General features: G+C 40.2%; 1 protein-coding gene across 1 annotated transcript in view; it reads right to left on the reverse strand.

The window, feature by feature from the left end:
* Positions 1 to 23,436, reverse strand: part of LOC109911320 (magnesium transporter protein 1-like) — a 123,023-nt gene extending 99,587 nt beyond the window's left edge. Inside the window, exons 1-2 of the mRNA XM_048605285.1 lie at positions 23,371 to 23,436; positions 21,588 to 21,787 (exon numbers count right to left, since the gene is read on the reverse strand). Of these exons, the coding sequence (XP_048461242.1) occupies positions 21,588 to 21,787; positions 23,371 to 23,436 (266 nt within the window). The remainder of the gene's footprint in view (positions 1 to 21,587; positions 21,788 to 23,370) is intronic.
* Between the last annotated feature and the right edge of the window lie 1,007 nt (positions 23,437 to 24,443).

Below are 24,443 nucleotides of genomic sequence, written 5' to 3' on the forward strand. Positions count from 1 at the left end.
ACTAAACAATTTTTCTTATTTATTTGATGCATGTGGGCATCGCTGGCATGCCAGCATTTATTGCCCGTCCCTAGTTGCCCATGAAAAAGTGGTGGTGAGCTGCATTCTTGAACAACTGCAGTCCTCCTGCTGTGGGTTGACCCACAATGCCATTAGGGAGGGAATTCCAGGATTTTGACCCAGCGACAGTGAAGGAATGGCAATATATTTCCACGTCAGTGTGGGAGTGGCTTGGAGGGGACCTTGAAGGTGGTGGTGTTCCTGTATATCTGTCACCCTTGTCTTCTAGGTGGAAGTGGTTGTGGGTTTGGATCTTTGGTGAATTTCTGCAGTGCATCTTGTAGATAGTATACTCTGTTGCTACTGAGCATCGGTGGAGGAGGGATTGGATGCTTGTGGGTGTAATACCAATCAAGTGGGCTGCTTTGTCCTGGATGGTGTCAAGCTTCTTAAGTGTTGTTGGAGCTGCACTCACCCAGGCAAGTGAGGAGTATTTCATCACACTCCTGACTTGTGCCTTGTAGATGGTGGACAGGCTTTGGAGAGTTAGTGGGTGAGTTACTCGCCACAATATTCCTAGCCTCTGACCTGCTCTTCCAGCCATTGTATTTATGTAGCAAGTCCATCTGAGTTTCTGGTCAATGATAACCCCCAGGATGTTGACAGTGGGGGATTCAGTGATGATAGCACCATTGAATGTCAAGAGGTGGTGGTTAGATTGTCTCTTATTGGTGATGGTCATAGCCTGACACTTGTGTGGCACGAATGTTACCTGCCACTTGTCAGCCCAAGCCTGGATGTTGTCCAGATCTTGCTGCATTTGGATATGGGCTGCTTCAATATCTGAGCAGATGCGAATGGTGCTGAACATTGTCCAATCACTGATGAACATCCTCACTTGTGACCTTATCGTGGAGGGAAGAAGCAGCTGAAGATTGTTGGGCTGAGGACACTACCCTGAGTAACTCCTGCAGAGATGTCCTGGAGCTGAGATGACTGACGTCCCACAACCACGACCATCCTCCTACGTGTCAGGTATGACTCTAACCACCAGAGAGTTTGCCCCCAATACCCATTGAATCCAGTTTTGCCAGGACTCCTTGACGCCACACTCGGTCGAATGCAGCCTTGATGTCAAAGCTTGTCACTCTCACTTCTGGAATTCAGCTCGTTTGTTCGTATTTGAGCCAAAACTGTAGTGAGGGCAAGAGTTGAGTGGCCCTGGCAGAACCCAAACTGGGCATCACTGAGCAGGTTATTGCTGAGCAGGTGCTGCTTGTTAGCACTGTTGATGACACCTTCCATCACTTTACTGATGATCGAGAGTAGACTGATGGGGTGGGAATTGGCTGGCTTGGATTTGTCCTACCTTTTATGTACCTGACATACCTGGGCAATTTTCCACATTGCTGGGTAGATACCAGTGTTGTAACAGTACTGGAACAGCTTGGCTAGGGGAGCGGCAAGTTCTGGAGCACAAGTCTTCAGTACTATTGCCGGAATGTTGTCAGGGCCCGTAGCCTTTGCAGTATCCAGTGCCTGCAACCGTTTCTTGATATCACATGGAGTGAATCTATTTGGCTAAAGACTGGTATCTGTAATGCTGGAGACCACTGGAGAAGGCCAAGATGGAGCATCCACTTAGCACTTCTGGGTGAAGATTACTGCAAATGCTTCAGCCTTATCTTCTGCATTGATGTGCTGTGCTGTTACATCATTGAGGATGGGGATATTTGTGCAGCCTTCTCCTTCAGTGAGTTATTTAATTGTCCACCACTGTTCACAGCTGGATGTGGCAGGACTGCAGAGCTTTGATCTGATCTGTTGGTTTAGGGATCGCTTAGCTCTGTCTATCACTTGTTGCTTTCGCGGTTTGGCGTGCAAGTAGTCCTGTTTGGTGGCTTCACCAGGTTGATACCTCATCTTCAGGTATGCCTGGCTTGATGGTAATGGTTGAATTATACTAGGATATGCTAGGCCATGAGGTTGTAGATTGTGCTGGAGTATAATTCTGCTGCTGTTGAAGGCCCACAGTGCATCATGGATACTCAGTCTTGAGTTGCTAGATCTGTTCAAACTCTGTCCTGTTTAGCACAAAATATGTTGGAGGGTATTCTTAATGTGAAGGCGGGACTTCATCTCCACAAAGACTGTGCGATGGTCACTCTTACCGATACTTTCATGGACAGATGCGTCTGCAGCTGGCTGATTGGTAAGGATGAGGTCGAGTATGTTTTTCCCTCTTGTTGGTTCCCTCACCACCTGCTGCAGACCCAGTCTAGCAGCTATGTCTTTTAGGACCCAACCAGCTCAATCAGTAGTACTGCTACCAAGCCACTCTTGGTGGTGGATGTTGAACTACCCCACCCAGAGTACATTTTGTGCCCTTGCCACCCTCAGTATTTCCTCTACATGTTGTTCAACATGTAGGAGTACTGATCCATCAGCTGAGGGAGAACAGTATGTGGTAATCAGCAGGAGGTTTCCTTACCCATGTTTAAGCTGGAGCCACAAGGGTTCATGGGTCCTGAGTCAATTTGAGGACTCCCAGGATGCATCCTAGGAAATTAAAAAAAGTAGCTATAGACATATTGGATGCACTAGTAGTAATCTTCCAGGAAATCTTAGATTCTGAAAGAGTCCCAGAGGATTGGAAAGCCTGCCAATGTAACACCTTTATTTTAAGAAAGGAAAGGAACAAAATGTCAAGAAACTAGAGACCCATTAGATTAATGTGTATTATTAGGAAAAGGTTAGAATCTACTATAACGGATGTAATAGCAGAGCATTTAGAAATACATAATATAAGCAAGAAATGTCAGCATGGTTTCATGAAGGGGAGATTGTATCTGACAAATTTACTAGAATTCTTTGAGGAGGTCACAAGCAGAATAAATAAAGAGGAAGCAGTGGTTGTAATATTATTGAAGTTTCAGAAGGCATTTGATAAGATACTACAATTGATTTGGTTTCATTTGCTTTGATTTGATTTACTATTGTCACATATACTTAGGTACAGTGAAAAGTTTTGTTTTGCGTGCAGTATCAGCAGATCATATCGTACAACATTTTAGCTGCAGAGAAGGTGCACAAAGAGCAAAATCAACATTTAAATTTAAAATTTGAGAGGTTCATTCAGAAGTCTAATAACAGCTGTTATTAGGGTTATTAAAGAAGTTATTAAAGAAGCTGTTATTAAAGAAGCTGTTCTTGAATCTGTTGGTACTTGTGTTTAAGCTTTTGTATCACCTGCCCAACGGAATAGGTTGGAAGAGATTATAACTGGGATGGGAGGGGTCTTTGATTATGTTGGCTGCCTTCCCAAGGCAGCGAGTAGTATAGATAGGAAGATTAGCTGGCAGGATGGATTGGGCTGTGATCAGAACTCTCTGCAATTTCTTATGGTTCTGGGCACAGCAGTTGCCATACTAAGTCATGATGTATCAGGATAGAATGCTTTCCATGGTACATCTTCTTTATTCATTCATGGGATGTGGGCATCGCTGGCTAGGCAGCATTTATTGCCCATCCCTAATTGCCCAGAGAGCAGTTAATAGCCAACCACATTACTGTGGGTCTGGAGCCACATGTAGGCCAGACCAGGTGAGGATGGCAGATTTCCTTCCCTGAAGGATATTAGTGAACCTGATGGGTTTTTCCAACAATCGACAATGGATTCACGGTTATCATTAGATTCTTAATTCCACATATTTATTGAATTCAAATTCCACCATCTGCCATGGTGGGATTCGAACCCAGGTCTGCAGGATGTTATCTGGGTCTCTGGATTAACAGATAATACCACTAGGCCATTGCCTCCCCATCTATTAACTTTGGTAATAGTCTTTGCAGACATGCCAAATTGCCTTTGGACTAATAGGACAGGGAGTTGCAATAAGGGAGGCATTTTCAGGATGTCAACCTGCAGCTACTGGAGTGCCACGGGGGTCAGAGCTGGGCCCACAATTACTTACAATATATATTAATGATTCAGATAAGAAAATTAAATGAACTATGGCCAAATTTGTAGATGCTACAAAAAAAATGGGAAGTCGAAAGAATGACACAAAAAGTGTACAGAGGGGTATAGACAGGTGAAGTGAGTGTACAGAAGCTTGGCAAATGGAATATAATGTGGGAAAATGTGAGGTTATGCATTTTGTCAGAAAGAATAGAGAAGTTGAATATTATTTAAATGGAAAAAGACTGCAGAAAGGTACAGCACAGACGAATTTGGGAGTTTCTGTCCACCAGCCACAAAATGCCAGCATCTAATTTCAGCAGATAATAAGGAAAGGAAATACAATGCTGGCCTTTATTTCAAAGGGAATGGATTATAAAAGTAGGGAGGTTCTACTAAAACTATCCAAGGTGCTAGTCAGACCAGAGCTGGAATATAGTGAACAGTTTTGTGTCCCTTATCTAAGGAAAAATTGTTGACATAGGATACTGTCCAGAGAAAGTTCACTCGGCTAATACAGATTTGGAGGGATTGTCTTATGACCTCTTAGGAGAGGTCGAGTAGGTTAAGCCTGTGCTCATTGGAATTTTGAAGAACAAGATCCAACATGGTGTCACATATTTAAGACAGAGATGAGAAGGAATTTCTACTCTCAGAGGTTAGTGAATCTGTAGAATTCTTTATCACAGAGGGCTATCAAAGCTGGATTATTGATTATAGTCAATGCTGAGATAGATAGATTTTTAATCAGTAAAGGTATAAAAGGCTACAGTGAATAGACAGAAAAGTGGAGTTGAGGTCTTTCAGATCAGCAATGATCTCATTGAATTGTGGAGCACTCTCGATAGACTGAATGGCCTACATCTGCTCCTATGTCTTATGATCTTAACTTTTGGCATAAATATCATTCGCCCTTTGTCAGCCCAAACTTAAATATCTTTGAGGAGCTCTAGCAAAACTATAGTCAAGGAGTATCAAGGGAAAAACACTCTGCTGGTTGGAGTCATACTGAGCTGGTTGGAGTCATACTGAGCTGGTTGGAGTCAGCCCAAGCCTTAATATTGTCCAGATCTTGCTATATTTGAAAATGGACTGCTTAAGTATCTGAGGAGCTGATCTCTATTGATGAACATCAATCGTCAACAAGCATCCCCACTTCTGACTTTATGATGGAGGGAAGCTCATTGATCAAGCAATGTAGGATGATTGGGCTTAAGACACTGTCCTGAGGAACTCCTGAAAAGATGGCCCGGCGCAAAAGCGATATATCTTCAACAAAACAACCATCCTCCTTTGTGCTAGGTATGACTCCAACTAGTGGAATGGTTTTCCACTGATACCCCTTGACTGTAGTTTTGCTAGGGTGCCTTGTTGCCACATTCAATCGAATGTGGTTTTGATGTCAAGCACTGTCAATTTGACCTCTCCTCTGGAATCCAGCTCTTTTATCCACGTTTGAACCTAGTCTGTGATGAGGTCAGGAGCTGAGTGGCCCTGTTGGAACCCATACTGGGCATCAGTGAGCAGGTTATTGCTAAGTAAATGCTTTCTAAAAGCACTGTTGATGACATGTTCCATCACTTTACTGATCTTCCAAAACTGATAGAGAGATAATTGGCTGGGGTGGACTTTTCCTGCTTCTTATGTACAGACCATACCTGGTCAATTTTCCACATTGTCAGCTAGATGCCAGTGTTGTAACTGTACTGGAGTGTATCCAAAGCGTTTTGCTTTTCTCACTTTTCCCAACCAATCTGCTAGAGCCCACATCATTCAGGACCTGGGAAAATTCCCTCCTCTATTTCCTATCCTTTGGCCAATTTTTTTAGCTACATCCTTACTGTCCCATTTATTCCATGGTGTATATTTCACACACAGCTTTATTGTGTGGCACTGTATCAAATGCATTTTGGGAGTTGATATACAAATCGTGCATTGTCCTCATCAACCTTTTCTGTTACATCTTCAAATAAACTTCAGCAAGTTGTTTCCCTTAACTAAACCATGACCATTCTGAATTAGCCAACAATAGTTTTCATGTGACTATTAATTTTCTAGAAATTTCACCACCACCAAAGTTAAACTAAATGGTTCATAAGTGCAGGGCTTATCTTTGTAATCTTTTTCGAAGAGGGGTGTAATGTTTACAATTCTCCAGTGCTCTGACGCTGTCGCTGAATCCAAGGAAATTTTAAAGATTATAACCAATGTTGTTGCAATTGCCGTTCTCACTTCCTTCAACATCTTGGATGTATCTCATTCAGTCTCAGTGCCATATCAACTTTACACGTCATCTGTCCATCTAATCCCGTCTTCTAATCAAATTTAAATCTTTCCAGATATTGAATTTCTTCTCTGTTACCAGGGCCTCGGCAGCATCTGCTGCATTGGCAAAGACAGATGCAACATCTAAGATAAGGGGCGAAAGACGGCACCTGAGGATTGGTGACTTCATCATATGTTGGGTCTGGTGCTGGCAGCTAAGTGGTGGTGGAATGGTATCACAGCGACATTGATGAGGTGGGTCCAGTGGCAAGAGACACAACTCTAAAGGTGGGGGGGGTGGTTCCAGTGAAGGGAGTGGTGAGGCCAATCAGCCCAACGGTGAAAGATGCCGTCTGAAGAGCAATGACTTCTACATTGGTTGGGTCTGGTGTAGACAGCAGCGAGGCCGTGGAGGAGGGATGGCAGCACAGGTGTTGTTGATGATGAGCTGGTTCAGGACTGGTGGACTCTGTTTAAGTTATATCTTCCTTTTTTTTATCTTATTCTTAAATTATCTTATTCCAAATGGTGTTGCATCATGGCGACAGTGGAAAAGCTTTTCACTGTGTTTTACTTTTTTTCCTCACTGTAAAATATTCATGACGATAAAATCACTCAGACATTCATTCATTCTTTCTTTCTTCCTTTCAACACCTCAGTTATGCCTCTTGCCTCCACATATAAATCTCCTTTTTGTTTTCCTAATTATCCTTACTCTGACTGTAACAACCCTTGACTACTGATGTGCATATAACTGACGTTGGGATTCCTTACGTTAGTTGCCAGTCTTTATTCATAATCCATCTTTCCTTCTCTTGATAGCTTTTCTACCTCCCATGTTATGCTAAGCCTAATTTAAACTTTGTTTTTCCTTCCTTATTCCAACAGCACCTATTAACTCACTATTCACTATGTTAGTCTTACATGTGTCTCCCTGTATTTTTTGCACACAGGTATTACTTTCTAATTTTCCCTCCTAGTTGCAACATACCTGCTGAGTTCTAACAAAAAACTTTGGCATTTACATGGGTGACACTGAAAGAGTAGGATGAACATATACTGACCTCATGTTTTCTGGATTGGTGCTAAAATATTTGCAAGACTGACCGCTAGAGCAAACTTATGGAACAAATGATAATTTCCCCTCCCAAAGTTTGGTGCTTCTATTAAACATTGGATACCAGTCAGCCTCTATTCCACTAGTATGCAGCATCAATAGGTGACTCTGGAACACAAAGTACTTCAACACCTTTCACTGGATTAGAAAATACAATTATACAAATGTTTCAAAACATACAAGTTTCCTTGAAGGTTATGAAACATATTCAGCATTTTCTTTGTTCAATTTTGTTTTTGCTCATTTGTAAGTAAAGAAAGAGTCCACAACAAAGCCAAGTATGATAAATATATTTATGGGTGAGGTCAATATGGCAGTTGGTGAACAATGAAGCACATTGTACACATGATCATGTCCTCTGTTTAAAAGATCTCAGTTCTTTACAAAAGTTCAGATATGCAAAAATGAAAAAAAACTTACATCTTCTCTACACTAGCTGATACTTCAATCATTCTGATGATCTTGTGCCTGTTTACGTTCCTTTCATCTTTTTTATCACTGGTTCATTGTTACAAGTTGCTGTGGCATTAGCCTTTTTAGGTTTGACTTTGATCTCTATCTATTCAATTTCACTGCCCTATTCATTAGTAATTCCATTATTTAATGCTTCCAATTGTGACAACAAAAAATCTTTATTGAACTAAAAGACAAAGGAACCAATGAGGGCACTGACACTTTCATTCAGAGATGCATATATAGATAGTGAAACAAGAACTGAAAAATAAAACCAGAGCTATAACTGAGACCAAACGTTAAATTGGAGTAAATAGTCAATACATAAATATATCATGACAGTGCAAGTTAATATTGTGGTGTATTTCTGTTATATCAGATCACTCCAAAGTTTAACCAGTGATTTTTATTTTGGAAGTAGTACGGCTTAGGTTGGGATGCCAGTGTTGTGGTTTAGAGTTCCTGTTCTAGCTGACATAAGTGGTCAGTTTGCCATTGTGGGTGAACCAAATAGGAACCTCACCGTTTCCTAAATTCACAGTGAGGTACTGAAAATCTGAAGAAATTAGGTAGGTTTTGAGGGTGGTGGGATGTTACTCTGTTCCTGTCGTGTTGGTTGTTGCAAGATAACATCAGGAAAATGTGACACCACAACTCAACTTATTTTCTTATTTTCTTAAACAATGAAGTTGCAAAATGTGGGCAAACAGGATGAGATGTTAATTTGTAATAAATGTAGACGAATTAACTAATAATCCGTCTAATTATTCAATTTAATTTTAATGCTGTTCACCCTTATTAAACCATTTAAAAAGTTTTATCTTGCTATTCCTGTTAGTCTTGCAACATCTGGTAAAATTATTTTTGTTCCATGAATCAAATTACAAATTTTACCCTCAGAATGTTTTTTTTGTTGCAACCAAATATCAAATGTTATTTGCAACTAAATGTACCTTCCAAATGTTACTTTACCAGCTGCTTAGAAGAATGTCAAAAGTGCTTAGCGGTCTCATTGCTCAACTCAAATCCCAGTTTCTCTTTCAGTGCACAGAACGTAACCATCTTTTGTTGGTAAAATCATTAATAACAATTCACAAGAGTTTATTTTGACAAACTCTGTATCCCCACGGATACAGTGAGCTGCAAATTTCCATCATACAACCCTCACAAGATTGGTTTGCACATATTGGCTACTCATGCTTAATAAAGCCCTTAAGTATCCAAATATGTCAGGTGGGAGACTATGTTTATAACTAAGAACTCATATATGTATATAGAAGACAATGTGGGAGGGATGAGAAGAGAAGAAACTTTGTGATTAACATGAAGATTGGCCATGTGATGAAGAAGGTTTTAGGCTACAGGAAGATATAGATGATTGGTCAGGTGGGCAGATCAGTGGCAGATAGAACTAATAAGTGTGAGGTGATGCACTTTGAAAGAAGTAACAGACAAGGGAGTGCTCAATGAATGGCAGAACACTAGGAAGCTCAGAGAAACAGAAGGATCTTGGGGTGCTTGTCCACAGATCTTTGAAGGCAGCAGGACAGGTTAGTAGAGTAGTAAAAAGCATACAGGACACTTGCCTTTGTCAGTCCTGGCAGAGATTATAAGAGCAGGGAGGTTATGGTGGAGCTATACAGGACTTTGGTTAGGCCACAGCTGGAGTGGTGTATGCAACTATGGTCACTGCACCACAGGGAGGGTGTGATTGCACTGAAGGGGTACAGATGGGATTCACCAGGATGTTGCCTGGGATGGAGCAGTTTAGCAATGATGAGAGGCTGGATAAGCTCGAGTTGTTTTCTTTAGAGCAGAAAAGGCTGAGAGGGGACCTGATTGAGGTATACATGATTATGAGGAGCACGGTTAGAAAACAGCTGTAACCTTAGTTGAAGGATCAATAAGAAGGGGGCATTATTTTAAGGTGAAAGGCAAGTGGCTCAGAGGAGATTTGAGGAAATCTTTTCACCCAGCTGGTGGTGGGACTCTGGATTGCACTGTCTGGGAGGGTAGTTAATGCAAGAAACCTCACAACCTTTGAATAATACTTTGATGAACAATTGAAATGTCATAACTTTCAAGGTTATGTGCCAAGTGTTGGAAAGTGGGAGTAATATATATTTAGAGTAGTTTTTATTTTGATGATGCAGGCTTGATGGGCTGAAGCACCTCTTCTGTACTATATGATTCCATGATTGAATAAAATATGATACACACATTGTATAAATTTACAAATTGCTGTCTAATTTTATGCTTGTCATTTTACCAAAAGTTCCTTTGTTGTAATAGTATACAGTGCTACTATTATAATTTTGAAAGTTAGCAATGGCCAGCAATGCTTTATATGGAGCAGGAAGGAATATAAGCAAAGTTCCTCTGATGTTATTATGGTGTTCTAACTAAGTGAGGAACTATATTGTTATTCTCATATATTCGTAAGTGTCCAGTATCTGGGGAGGAGGTGGTGTAGTGGTAATGTCTTTGGACTAGCACTCCAGAATGCTAGACTAATATTCTGAGGACTTGTTTCAAATTTCAAGATGGCTGGATGATGAAATTTCAATTTACCTTTTAAAATAAGTCTGGAATTAAAAGCCCATGGCAATGATGCTGATTGTTACAAAAACCCATCTGGTTGATCAATGTCTCCAATACCCTGGGGGAAGGAAATCTGGTCTATCCCACATGTGACTCCAGACTCACAGCAATAATATACAAATCTGGTACACGCATGGAGAGATGTAAAAATATGAATTCAACATGAGGTCCAGGATTTGTATCTAAAAGTGTGATGACTACAGGGTCACAAAACGTAGCAGGTCCAAAAGCCTACTGTAGACACTTTGTCTGGACACTTCTTCTTAGCCTACAGTAATCTGGTACAAAATTCATCCCCAGTTTGTGACAAATGTATAGCTGCTGCCTGCTATATCAAAGTTTTGGGCACCCAGTTAATGCCTGAAAAATGGGCACAGTACCATTCAATATATGTAGCAAAGTTTGTCTAAATTCCTCTACATTGTTAGTATCTTGAAGTAAGGTCTTTCCTTTCTCTAACTCAGTTTTTTTTTTAATTTTATCACTTCGACTTTAATTTTCTTCCTACAGTTCAGTTTAGTAGCTATTTTGGAACATACAACTTAACTTTGTAAATTTTAAATAATTTCCATAAGTTGTATTTCTGTTTTACTTCCAAATAGCAAGATGTTTTTCAGAAACGTGAACAATGTTCCATTCAATGCTTATGGTACTTAAGGTTAAAGAAAAGACTACAATTACTGCAATACCAAAGAACTGTATGAACACTAGTTGGGTATTGACAACTTGCTGAAAGTGGATATGTCCTTGGGTCTTGAGTTTAATGAAATATCAAAGCACAACTTAAATTTCTATAACAAATACTTTATCGGATGTCAAGAAACAATCTTAAAACTCATTTGAATTGGCATATATATCAACATAAACTGCAGTTTGTTCTTAATCTGTTAAGACTACGGAGGCGATGTTCTAATGATATTATTGCCGGACTGTTAATCCAAAGAGCCAGATGATGTAATAAGGACCTGGGCTCGATTCCCACAGTGGCAGATGGTGGAATCTGAATTCAAGAGTCTAATGGTGACTGCGAATCCATCGTTGGAAAAACCCATCTGGTTCACTAATGTCCTTTAGGAAAGGAATCTGCCTTCCCTACATGGTATGGCCTACATTTGACTCCAGACCCACAACTATGTGGTTGACTCTTAACTGCCCTCTGGGCAATTAGGGATGTGTAATAAATGCTGGCCTAACCAGTGATGCCTTCGCCCCGTGAACAAATAAATAAAAAAAAGCAGCTGTTGCCATCTCAGAGGTAAACATAAACATGAGGGCAATGGTCAAATGAAGATTACTTAGGCATCTAACCCATCCACTATGCCCTTATTTCCCTATTTTATCTGGCAAGTATATCCAAAACTTTCATCCACAGCATATTAGTTAGTCCCTCCTGGTAACTACAACTGTGTGTAGCTATGAATTACACACTCACTTGCTCTTGCACTGCAGTATATTGCAAGATATAATGATAAGCTTAAGACCCTATCATGCTGATAGAACTGGGCAACATTTTTTACTAAAGCACAAGACGAGATAAGTGACAAAAACAGATATGGTTGTAAAGCTCATCAGGTCTGGCAGCATCTGAAGAAAATTCAAAGTTAACATTTTAGGTCTGGTGATCCTTCTGAGATCTGAGGAAGGGTCACAAAACCTGAAACATTAACTCTGATTTTTTCTTCACTGATGCTGCCAGACCTGCTGAGCTTTTCCAGCAATTTCTGTTTTTGTTCCTGATTTACAGCATCCAAAGATCTTTTGGTTTTTGTACATAAATAACATTACATTACGTGGTCATCACTGTGAAAGTGAATCCTAATCCTTGATATACAAACAAATGACTTGAAGTTCATACCAGTACTTGGGTAAATGATTAATTCTTCAAATATATTTGTGTATAGTCTTATAGAGAAACTTAATAGTGATAATTATTTCTTCATTCTATATCTGATTCAACATGTTATCTTAGATTACCGTTTCGTTTGGAAGTATACATCACTATAGTTCTCATTTAAGAAATGGCTTCTTTCAATTGTTGGAAACAAAATGTTCAGGTTACCAATTTTATTGTAATGCTTTTTTATTCATTCTCAAGATGTGGGTGTCACTGACTAGGCCAGCATTTATTGCCAATCATTAATTGCCGAAAGGGCATCAGGAGTTAACCACATTGCCAAGGGTCTGGATTCGTATGTAGACGACAGTTGGTAAGGACAGCATAAAGGGCATGAGTGAATGAGTGAACCAGATGGTTATTTTCCCCCTGACATTCAGCAATGGTTACATGGTCACTATTAGATTCTTGGTTGCAGATTTTATTCAAATCACATTCCACCATCTGTTACATTGAGTTTCAACCTAGGCTCCGAGAACATTACCTGGCTCTCTGGATCAATAGTCCAGCAATAATACCACTAGACCATTGCCTCCCATTTGAAAATGGTAAGAGACAGCATACCTCACACTTATGATTTGAAAACCCCACAATAAATTGAATTTGGGTTGTGAGGTGTATGTGTGAAGTTGGAGAGTTAAAAATCAGAATTCTGACCCAAACCCACCTCCAAACCACTTTTTTCTGTCTTGATCTGAGGGGGTGGGGATTGAGGGGGGGGGGGGGGGGGGGGTGCAGCGGTGGGTGGTGGTGGAGGGTGGAAACGGTGGCCAGGTTACCAGTCCAAAGATTTGTGGTTTGGTGGATGGGCCATGATAATTTTCCCACTGTGCCTAGGGAAGTGCAGACTAAGTAAATTAGCGATGAGAAATACAGTTACAGACATAGCGTATTGGTCTGGATGGGATGCTCTTTGGCGAGTCGGTGTGAACTTGATGGGCCAAATGCTCTGCTTCCACACTGTAGGGATTCTATGATTCTATGATCAGAAAATAGAAGGAGGAATAGGCCAAACGGCCCAACAAGCATGCTCCAATAATCAATGTGATCGTGGCTGATCCTCTGAATCAATGCCACACTTCTGCACTCTCCCCATACTCCCTGACACCTTTGGTGTCCAGAAACATAACTACTTCTTTCTTAAATATATTTGTGACTTGGTCTCCACAGCACTCTGCTCTAGAGAATTCCACAGGGTCACCACCCTCTGAGTGAAGAAATTTCTCCTCAGCTGTTGTAAATGACCTACCCTTTATCCTGAGATCCTGAATCCTTGACCCAGCCAGGAGAAACATCATTCCTGCATCCAGTCTGTCCGGCACTATTAGAGTTTTGTAAGTTTCAATGAGATTCTCTCTAATTCTTCTAAACTCCAGTGAATAAAGACCTAGTCAACCCAATTCGTTCTCAAGCAACAATCCTGCCATCCCAAGAATAAGTCTGGCATACCTTCACTGCATTCCTGCTGTGGTAAGTATATTTTCTCTTAGATTACGAGACTAAAATTGCACACAATACCTGAAGTGTAGTCTCATCAAGGCTTTTTACAGCTCCAATTTTAAAAAAAAAAGTCCATGCACCAGTATTAACTCCTCTTACAATGAAGGCCAACATGTCATGGTGGATGCCACATGACTACAGCAAGCCAGGAGATACATTGTTACAGTGTTGCAATTTATTCCAGACATTCCCATTTCATAGGGGAGACAGTGAATTTTGCAATAGTATCACTGGGCTAATAGTCCAGAGCCCCAGGCTAATGTTCCAGTAGCGCAGGTTCAAATCCCACCATGGCAGCTGGTGGAATGTGGATTTGGTTCATTGAAAGCTAGTGTCAGTAATGGCAACCATGAAACTCTCATCAACTGAAATCTGTCACCCTTACCTGGTGTAGCATAACAATGCAGTTAACTCTTAACAGCCCTCTGAAATCACTTAGCAAGACAAAGTGAAACCAGGTTTGGGCAAAAGCTGCCAGCAATAAACACATCCCATGAAAGAACGAAGGAGGAAAACGCCAAAAGGAATTGCATGTGTTACCGTTTAAATTTTGAGTTTGCTCAGTTACCCATCAAGTACGTAGCTCCTGTATTTCAGTTCCTTATTCTCATCAGTCTCTGCACAGACATTGCACACCTTGGTTTTAAATCATGCCAATCTCTTAATGGTACATGTGCATGTTGTCATTGGTTCTTCATCTGGGTAACGTTCCTTCCCCAGAGAGTGCCACTCCTGTACTAGGCCCATTTCTGTGACACCTGTTATTGTTCCATTTCAATTTTTGGGTGCTGTGAACCCAACTGTTCACTGCAGTGGTTGATCTATGGTCTGTGCAAATAGTAAGTTCCCAGTTTCCTGATTGCCTACCTGCAGTGGAAGTGGTAACAGCTACCAGCAATTCACCCAGGGAGAGATGTAGGAGCTCTGAGAAATCCAGGCTACAGGTTTGTAAGGGCAGAATGTCCGTCATGGGGTGAGGAGGCTGGAGAGGTGCGGAGGGTGTTGAAAGCAAGGAGTGACTCTCAACTGGACTTCTCTCTGATGTCAGCTTCTTTAATCAGGCAATGAGTGCCTTCAACTGTGGGACAGCACTGGGAGCCCACAAACAAATGTGACTTTGTTTTTCCAGCATTCTGTATGGTGTGGGATGAGGACCTTTTATGGTCATTAATTGCCTATTTAAGGCCTCAGCAGGCAATGAAGTGGGAAGGCTATCCATGAATCTTACCACAGAAATGGAATGACAATTTTCCCATCCACTCATGTCAGGGCAAACACCACCACCACTCCCAAAACCCTTCTCAAGGGAAAACATTAATTTCCTCACCTTGTCTCATTAGTTTTTATGATCTTCAACTGACTTTTAAAAAACTCAATTGAATAATCACATAATCTTCCAAAATATTTTAATAAACACAGAAAAGTTTGGAAATATGCAGCAAAGACATTGCCATCTAGAAAGTTAATAAGTAAGTTAACATCAACGGTAAAAAGTAAAATAATTAACACTTTCAAAGAAGATTAAGACAATAAAGAGGAATAATGGTTAAAAGTCAACCACATGCAGGTTGGAGGACTGCACGCAAAATGCCTCTGTTCAGTTCACAATCATGACCAGAAGCTTACAATCACCTGTCATTTTAATTAAGCCCACTCTGACCTCTCTGCCCTTGGCTGCCTGCACTGTTACAATCAAATGTACGTTTTTAATCAACCTATTCAGACAGGTTAAAAACCTGCTGGTAATTACATACCACTGCACTAGCAAGAGCCCTTCCAACGAAACATAATGTAAGCTTAAGGAACAGAAGAGAATCTTGTGATCAGGCAATTTACAGACTTCTGAATGCAACACTGAGGTTCAGCAATTTCAGATCATACTATGACCATTTTGTTGGACAACAGCTGTTAACAATGTTCTGTTATTCTCATTTATATGTCCTCTAGACCCATCTTTGATTTGGTTACTTTTACCATTGCTGCCCCCTTTAGTGTTACCGCATGATCCCTTTTCTCAATCTCCCCGTCTTCCACTCTCTGACTGACATTCCCTTTTGTTCTTTCCTGCCTTCATCTCTGCCCTTGTATTTGCTTAAAATCTGTTACACTTTTACATTTTCCCATTCCAATGAAAGGCTACAAACCTAAAACCTTATCTCTATTTCTCTCTCCACTGATCCTGCCTAACCATCTAAGTATTTCCAATATTTCCTGCTTTTTACATGTATCCAACATCTGCATAGTTTTGCTCAGGGGCAATAGCAGAAGCATGTATTCTGAATGAACATAACAGAGACATAGTTGAAAGGGTTGTATGGGGCACTAGGATATGCTGGTGAGTATATTGGGATTGTGACTTGTATATATAGCAATGTGACTGACTGCATGAAATAATCCAAATTAATTCTTGGGTCAGAAGGGGACTGAAATAACTGTTTGGCTATATACAGACTAACCGTTAGCAATCCATGGGACAAGCAGGTTGACTACACATTCCATCACATTCCATCATTTAAGATTCTACCTGTAATGTGCGTTTACTTTGTAACCTTGGATTTTCATGTAATTTTACTGAGCATATACCTAGGCATTTTATGTGTTTCTAAGTAACTTTAATCCCTGTCTCTAATTATCAGCCATAAATGAATTAGTTCCTGTTTGATCATGTGAATCAAGATAGTTTACAGTACGATGGTATTTTTATTTCTTAGCTGAAAATTTTGAAATGATTGTAATGGACCCAACAAGGCATAATATTTTCACCATTTATTTTTGACATTAATAAACTTAGAAGGATAATGTGTTAGATGTCCACTTGCTTTAATATATTTTGGCACTGGTACAGAAATATTGGCTTTACAAGTGGCTTATATTTTCCTCAGTATTCTAACATTCCCTAATAAGATGTATTATTTTCACTTTTATCAAACTTTTCCAATTCACAACGTTTTCCTAGTGCTGTATTTCAGTTCCTGCAGCTGCTGTAGCTATCAGCACTTTGCACTGATCAAAGTCTAGAGGCCTCTCTTACATCACATTTCAGACATTACTACAAGTCATGGATGATCACACATTCCCTGATACAATGTAAATTATTCATCTCACCTCTAGTGACAGCTGATGTCATATTCAGAAATGACTGTACTGAGGGAACGACTAGTTGGAGTCTTTGAAATGCCCTAGATGTGCATTGCTGCCAAATCTATTAAGAAATACCATGAGCTGAGATATGTAATGGATAGTTCCATACTCTGCAACTCAAAGCTCAAGCCTAAATCTTATTTTGACTGACAACCAGGATCACTATTCATTTTCCATCCACTGCCTCAGTTAAGGACTCTTTGAATATAAAATTTTGCCTTCACTGTTATGGCCACTGTGGTAGCCTTACAATGTGCCCCATTATTCCCAAAGTTCTATTTTTTTTAAAAATACACACATTACCCCACTGTACTCGACTTTCAGATGAAAGTTGATAGAAATCATGGACCAGGTTTCTGTATTGAACATGAATTATTATTTATTCTAAGTAATTAGACTACAAGTAAATAGATACAAACCATTGGCATATAACACCACTAATTATAACTCTAATCCTCTTATAAACTGCTCCATTACACACGCGCGTGTGCACACACACACAAACAAACAAATGGGGAAAATAGACTTTTGGCAGAGATTGAAAAGCTGGAAAGTCAGTTCAGTGGTGTTTGCTTCCCAGTTTCAATGTTGAAATGCACCTTCTTCAACTGGCTAGATCCCTTGGTGTTCAGATGTCCCTCTCTGGACGCTTTCATTGGTTTGTAAGAAGTGTGAAATAAAAGTTTATTCATGGAATAAAGATAACTATAGCTAGGCCTGCATTTATTGCCCATCCCTAATTTCCCAGATGACAGGTAAGAGTCAATCACATTGCTGTGGACCTGGAATCACATATCACTTTTTTGAAGAGGTGACAAAGAAGATTGTTGAAGGCAGAACAGTGGACATTGTCTATATGGACTTCAGCAAGGTGTTCAACAAGGTTCTCCATGGTAGATTGGTTAGTAAGGTTAGATCACATGGGATCCAGGGGGAGCTAACCAAACTGGATACAAAATTGGCTTGAAAGTAGGATACAGAGGGTGGTGATGAAGGGTTGCTTTTTAGACTGGAGGCCTGTGACCAGTGGTGTGCCACAAGGAACAGTGATGGATCCTGAGATAACACAGTGTGGAGCTGGAGGAACACAGCAGGCCAGGCAGCATCAGAGGAGCAGAAAAGTTGACATTTCGGATTGGGACCCTTCTTCAGAAATTCCCTCTGGAGTTCTTACCTTCTCTGACTCCAACATCTGCAGTTCTTGAGAGATAGATCCTGTTGTTCTTCATTTATATAAATGATTTTGATGTGAATATGGGAGATATGGTGAGTAAGTTTGTAGATGACACCAAAATAGATGCTGTTGTGGGCAGTAAGGAAGATTATCTCAGAGTACAATGGGACCTTGATCAGATGGATCAATGGGCCAAAGTGTGGCAGGTGGTGTTTAGTTTAGAAAAATGTGAGGTGCTGCATTTTGGCAAGGCAAACAAGGGTGGGACTTATACAGTTAATGGTAGGGCCCTGGGGGTTGTTGTTGAACAAAGATAACTAGGGGTACAGATTCATAATTCCCAAGAAAGTGGAGTCGCAGGTAGACAGGGTAGTGAAGAAGGCATTTGGCACACTTCCTTCATTGGTCAGAACATCGAGTATAGGAGTTGAGATGTCATGTTGTGGCTGTACAGGACATTGGTGAGCCATTTTTGGATCACTATGTACAATTCTAGTCACCCTTCTTTAGGAAGGATATTATTAAACTTGAGAGGTTGCAGGAAAGATTTACAGGGGTGTTGCTGGGACTGGAGAGTTTAAGCTATAGGGAGAGGTTGAATAGTCAGAGGTATGTTTCCCCTGGAGCGTCAGAGACTGAGGGGGACCTTATAGAGGTTTATAAAATCATTAGGGGCATGGATAAGGTGAATAGGCAAGGTCTTTTTCCTAGGGTGGGCGTGTCCAAAACTAGAAGACATAGGTTTAAGGTGAGAAGGGAAAGATCTAAAAAGGACCTGAAGGGTAACTTTTTCATGCAGAAGGTGGTGCATGTATGGAACGAGATGCCAGAGGAAGTGGTGGAGGCTGTTACATTTACAATATTTCAAAGGCATCTTTATGGGTATATGAATAGGATGGATTTAGAGGGATATAGGCCAAATGCTGGCAAATGGGACTAGGTCAGATTGGGATGTCTGGTTGGAGCGGATGAGTTGGACCAATGGTTCTGTTTCCCTACTGTATGACTCTATGGCTCTATGCATTTGATTTATCAATTCACAAGTCATTGCTTGCAGCAAATAGTGCAGGGAAAGTAACTGGTCTTTGACTGCAAGGAACAGGAAGCATCTGGCTGGGAGAAGGTCTGCACATAAGTTTCTCTTTCTCTGTGTCTCTGTAACTTGTTGCTAGCTCCAAACTGCTCAACTTCCTGAGAACCAAACAATTTCTTGTTGCCAACTAGAGCTGCATCAGTACACACTCTCAGCTCCAGGTTGTCTACTATCTGAACTTAAATTAATGAATGTTCAAACCGTTGTTTGCTATGCCTGTCATGGACATCAGGTGCTTGCTTCCAAACTATAGACACTCTTTGAATCGTTGTGTTTCAAACAGTTCTTTCTCATTTCAGTACACAGTTTTTAAAAACAGTGAACTAAAAAGACACAATCCTTGCATCAGCATCTGCCTTACATCTTTAACATTTCTCACCTGCTGATTTTCTCATTTCAGTATTCAACATTCAATGCATTATTCAATGTATTTACTGCGCTAATTGGATATCCCTTATAAAATATCAAACAGGACCCTTATGCATCCCGATTCTGATCACTATTACCCACACTAGATTACATAAATTGTGTAGAAGGTGCTCATCTTACTCTTATGGTGCATTTATAATATAATTTGAAATTGATCTTGTAGTGTATGTTATGATTCCCTAACAAACCAACAACTCAAAAAAAGAGATAACATAGTGTGGAGCTGGAGGAACACAGCAGGCCAGGCAGCATCAGAGGAGCAGAAAAGTTGACGTTTCAAGTTTTGACCCTTCTTCAGAATTTCTGAATTTCTCTCTACAAATGCTGGCAGACCTCCTGAGTTTCTCCAGCACTGTTTTTGTTTAAAACTTGATTTTGCTGTTTGTTCTAAGATCATAGAATCCCTACAGTGTGGATACAGACCCTTCAGCCCAAAATTGTCCATGCTGACCCTCAGAGCATCCCACCCAGAACCATCCCCCTATAACCTACCTAATCTACACAACCCTGGACACTACGGGCAATTTAGCATGGCCAATCCACCTAACCTGCGCATCTTTGGACTCTGTGAGGAAACTGGAGCACCCGGAACAAAACCCATATAGACAGGGGGAAAATGTACAAACTCCACACAGACAGTTGCCTGAGGGTGGAATTGTACCTGGGTCCCTGGCGCTGTGAGGCAGCAGTGCTAACCAATGTGCCACCATGCCGCCTGTAAGATTTTATAACTGTCTCACATAAATATATATATGTGTGTTTGTACGTGTGTGTGTGTGTGTGTGTGTGTGTTTATGTGATGAACTTACAACTATTGTTAAAGAACATCTGCATCCTTGTGTGAATATGTTTCAGTGACTACCTACTGTGGTAATCAACTGCGAAAATTAAAGATATGAAGTTCAAGCCAGGCTTCCTTCTGGGATCTGACTGGTCCAGTATTACCATCACATGGAATCATAACACTAGCCAGCTTGTCTATTTGTATCATTTCTCTCTGGCAAACCAGGATGGTGCTGTTACTGACTAATATTTCCAAATAACTAAGTCATGTTCTATACAAGACATTGGCATTCCAGAAACTGCTCTCCTCCCACTTTGGGGTTCTTAGCTTTTGTTCTAATCAATGTCTACCTTACAGTCTTACAATGAATCATCAATGAAATGTTGTTATCTCTCTAGTGAGAATCTTAACATGCTGAGATGTATCTCTCTGTAATCGACTTAAACTTTGCAGTTGTACAGTCAGGTGACTTAAAGTGGCTGTGCTGGAGTAGCTCTTAAAAGCTGTTTATCTAAAAATTATTAAATCATAACTAACAAAAAGGTTATCGCTAAGGGCTGCAGTGGTTCAAGAAAGCAGCTCGCCACCACCTTCTTAAGGGCAGCTAAGGAAGGGTAATCAATGCTGGCCAGCCAGCAATGTCCACGTCCAACAAAGAGAACTAAAAAAAGACATGCAGTAAGGGAAAGAGGCCAAAACTTATATAGAAAATGCAATGAAAATTGTATCAGGATCTATTAAAAATTGATTTGATGGGTAAATTACTGTAATAATACTGGTGGATGCTTGAATTTACAAGGATATTGGTGTGAAGATATTTATTATTTTTCTTGCTTTATCACTATTTTCTAAATAAAATAATTATTGTCCTACATTTTACCTCCAATGATTGTTCAGCAGAAAATTACCATTGCTTTTGAATTAGCAGAGTTTCTCATTTACTAATTAAATATTGGTGTGCATATACATTCACTTTCAGATTGCAATGTTTATAATTGCACAAGTGTTACACGTGGAATAAGTGCCTGTTAGTGGAAGAGTCAGTGAAATAACATTTACCACCAGGATAGTCAAATGGGCACAAAGGATCTAAGAGCCCTCTCGCTTGACCAAAGTGAGATTAATAAGTAGCAGGCCACATACGAACATATATAGACAGGTACTCCCACACAAACCTGTTGCGTTTATCATAAGGCTCCTCGTTTCCTGCAGTTTCTGAGGGAGGTGCACCAACTGGCTGTATTTCCTCTTTGTCCTTGGTTACAACAGCCACCACCTTTATAGTGCTGAAAGTGTTATTCTGTGTATAGCTCCACATACCCCAGTATTCTTCCAATACTTTGCCAAATGGTCCTCCTTTATGTATGGGTTTAATCTGTGTATTTAATGGGTTATTTGACAAAACTGCAATAAGACCAAGCCAAATATTGTTCTCATCTAAACGTACACATTTCTATTTTAAGTTGTTAAATAGTCATCAAGATTGAAATTCATGGCTGATTCTGTTCCCTTCTTTAGCTGAGGGATGGTAAAATAATTGTTCATGTATATTATGATCTTTGTGGTGGAGCCAGAAACAATAATAAGCAAATTTCCAAATGACACGCAAATGAAGAAATTCAATTCAATTTCTGTAACATTTACTTTAAAACAAATCAGAACCAGTGCATATTAAACATGAATTAAAAGATCAAATTTACTTCAAGTAAAGAGATAATTTTTCTTTGAATAGTCGAAATAACAAAGATATGTCTGTAATAACCACAAAACACTCCTTCAGGGTGTACGGCATATGGCATTACATAAACAAAGCTCCTACACAATCAGTTATAAGGAAGGGTCGCCGGACCTGAAACGTTAACTCTGTTTTTTCAATCACAGATGCTGCCAGAAATGCTGAGCTTTTCCAGCAACTTCTGTTTTTGTTCCTGATTTACAGCATCCGCAGTTCTTTTGGTTCTCCTGTATAATATGCTGTTGTTTATCCATGCAGAGTAGGTTAAGGGTCCCATCTGACAACGGCTTTCATCTCCGAGTTTCCTCCGTATGATTATCATTAGCATGGAACATTAGTTATCAGGCTCTCTCCCTCAGATTATGACAATCCTGATGACGTATGCTTTGAGTATTTCTTTTTGACCGACCAACTCATAACACCACAGGCCATTGTTTGGCCACTTCTGGGAATATCCCTCAGGCAGCTTTCCAGGTTTTAGATCTTTTCAGCACTCTCACACAGTGCCTCCAAGGTCTCTAGTATCTGTGTGCCGATCACCTTCTGCCTCCAGCTGTCCTTTGTGTTAGCAAACCATGCAACTTTCATGTGTTAACTTCTTTTGTTTTGGTACTGCTAATGGGTCAAAGATCGCCAAGTCAATAAACTAGTATTTCTTATCACCAAAGAAAATTACAATTAATCTCTTTATAAATGATGTAAAATTTAAAATCTCCTTTTCAGATATTCTTAAACCCAATTATAGATTCAACAAACAATTTAAAGAAATTATAAGTACTGCTTCTGGATCAAAGCTTGTCACAATGCAATTGCTGCCTTTGGTAGGATCAGCTTACTTGGTATTGATCATGGAATCATAAAATGATACACGCCAAATGAAACTATTCAGACCATTGTGCCTGTCCTCACTCATTGATAGTATACTTAATTAGTGTCAGTCTGCTGCTCTTTCCCAAACAACCATGCATGTTTTCCATCCGAATATGATATTGTTCTATCTTAAAATTGAATCTGCTTCCTCTGCCCTTTCAGGCAGTACATTGGAGCATGGGACACCCAGCAGGTTTATGTCTTCAAATGTCCACCACACTGTGGCTGCTGTGAAACCAGAAAGAGTTCTGTAAAATTCTGAAGTGACATCACGCACTGTGTACAGTTCTCCTGGATGGAGATGGGAGAGTAGGGGAAATGAAATTGAAGTGTTTTAAATTAATGCTCATTACTGCCATCATGACAGCTGCCATCATTTTGCTGCACCGGCAAAGCGGCTGCCAGGAGAGACTGTCCATCTGACGAATAGTTCTATGACACGCATGGGACTCAATGCCACGTTAGATTTGTTTGATTGTGTTGGTATTTTACAGATCAAGTGGCTGTCCAGCTAAAGAAGACCTTTAAGAAAGGGAGTTGCACATTTCAAAAGAGCAGCAGCAATGGCATCTTTCAGTAAGCCATCCTTGGCTAATCTCTGTGGTCTCATGTCCTCTAAATGGACACCCCCATTACCAGAATATACTTTCCTGCATCCTGGAGTCCTAATATTTGAACGAGTTAGATGTTTGAGGTTGCTCAATTTCTGATTAAAACCAGAAGTCTGATGTAAGTATCCTGTCCTCAAAATAGAGCAGGTCTCTTAACAGGCCAACCCCATTGTGGCCTCTTTGGTTTTGCTCGCTGCATGTCTTATTGTACTTGCTTCACAGTCTTAAAATTTACTGGTTTGTCCAAGTTAGCTGTGTAATCCAGCCTTACCTTAAGTAAATCTATTCCATCAAAGAATGCCTCATAGTCAGTCTATGATGGAGAGCATTCCAATGAAGACAAAGCTTAATAGCATGTTTTCAACGTATCATTAATTATCCTTGATTGTCTGACCTTTATGTTAATCCCTTGAATGTTTTCAATTTTGCTAAAGGTCAGGCCAACAATTTAGTTCCACCATTCCCATTTTCAAAACCTTGTACATTTGTATAGAGTGTGCATTGTGCTCCCTGAGTGTACAAAGCTCAGAGTGTCATTTATCTTTAGACTTGTGTAGAAAACCACTGTCTCCATTTGCAGTCTTTCTGTGATAATTTTTTGTTGTGTTAATCCATGGTGAATTATTTTACTTTTAATCCCCATTTAAAGTTCTGCTCCAGGTACAACAGAGATTTAATATTTTGTTTAGTGTTTCAGTATAAAGATTGAAATAAAGTGACTGGGTGGCTCAGTGGTTAGCACTACTGCTTCACACTTAGCTATCTGTCTGTGTGGAATTGGCACATTTTCCCTGCGTCTGCATGGGTTTCTTCCA

This window comes from Rhincodon typus, chromosome 14 (genome assembly GCF_021869965.1).
Source record: "Rhincodon typus isolate 14 chromosome 14, sRhiTyp1.1, whole genome shotgun sequence".
Lineage (NCBI taxonomy): Eukaryota > Metazoa > Chordata > Chondrichthyes > Orectolobiformes > Rhincodontidae > Rhincodon > Rhincodon typus.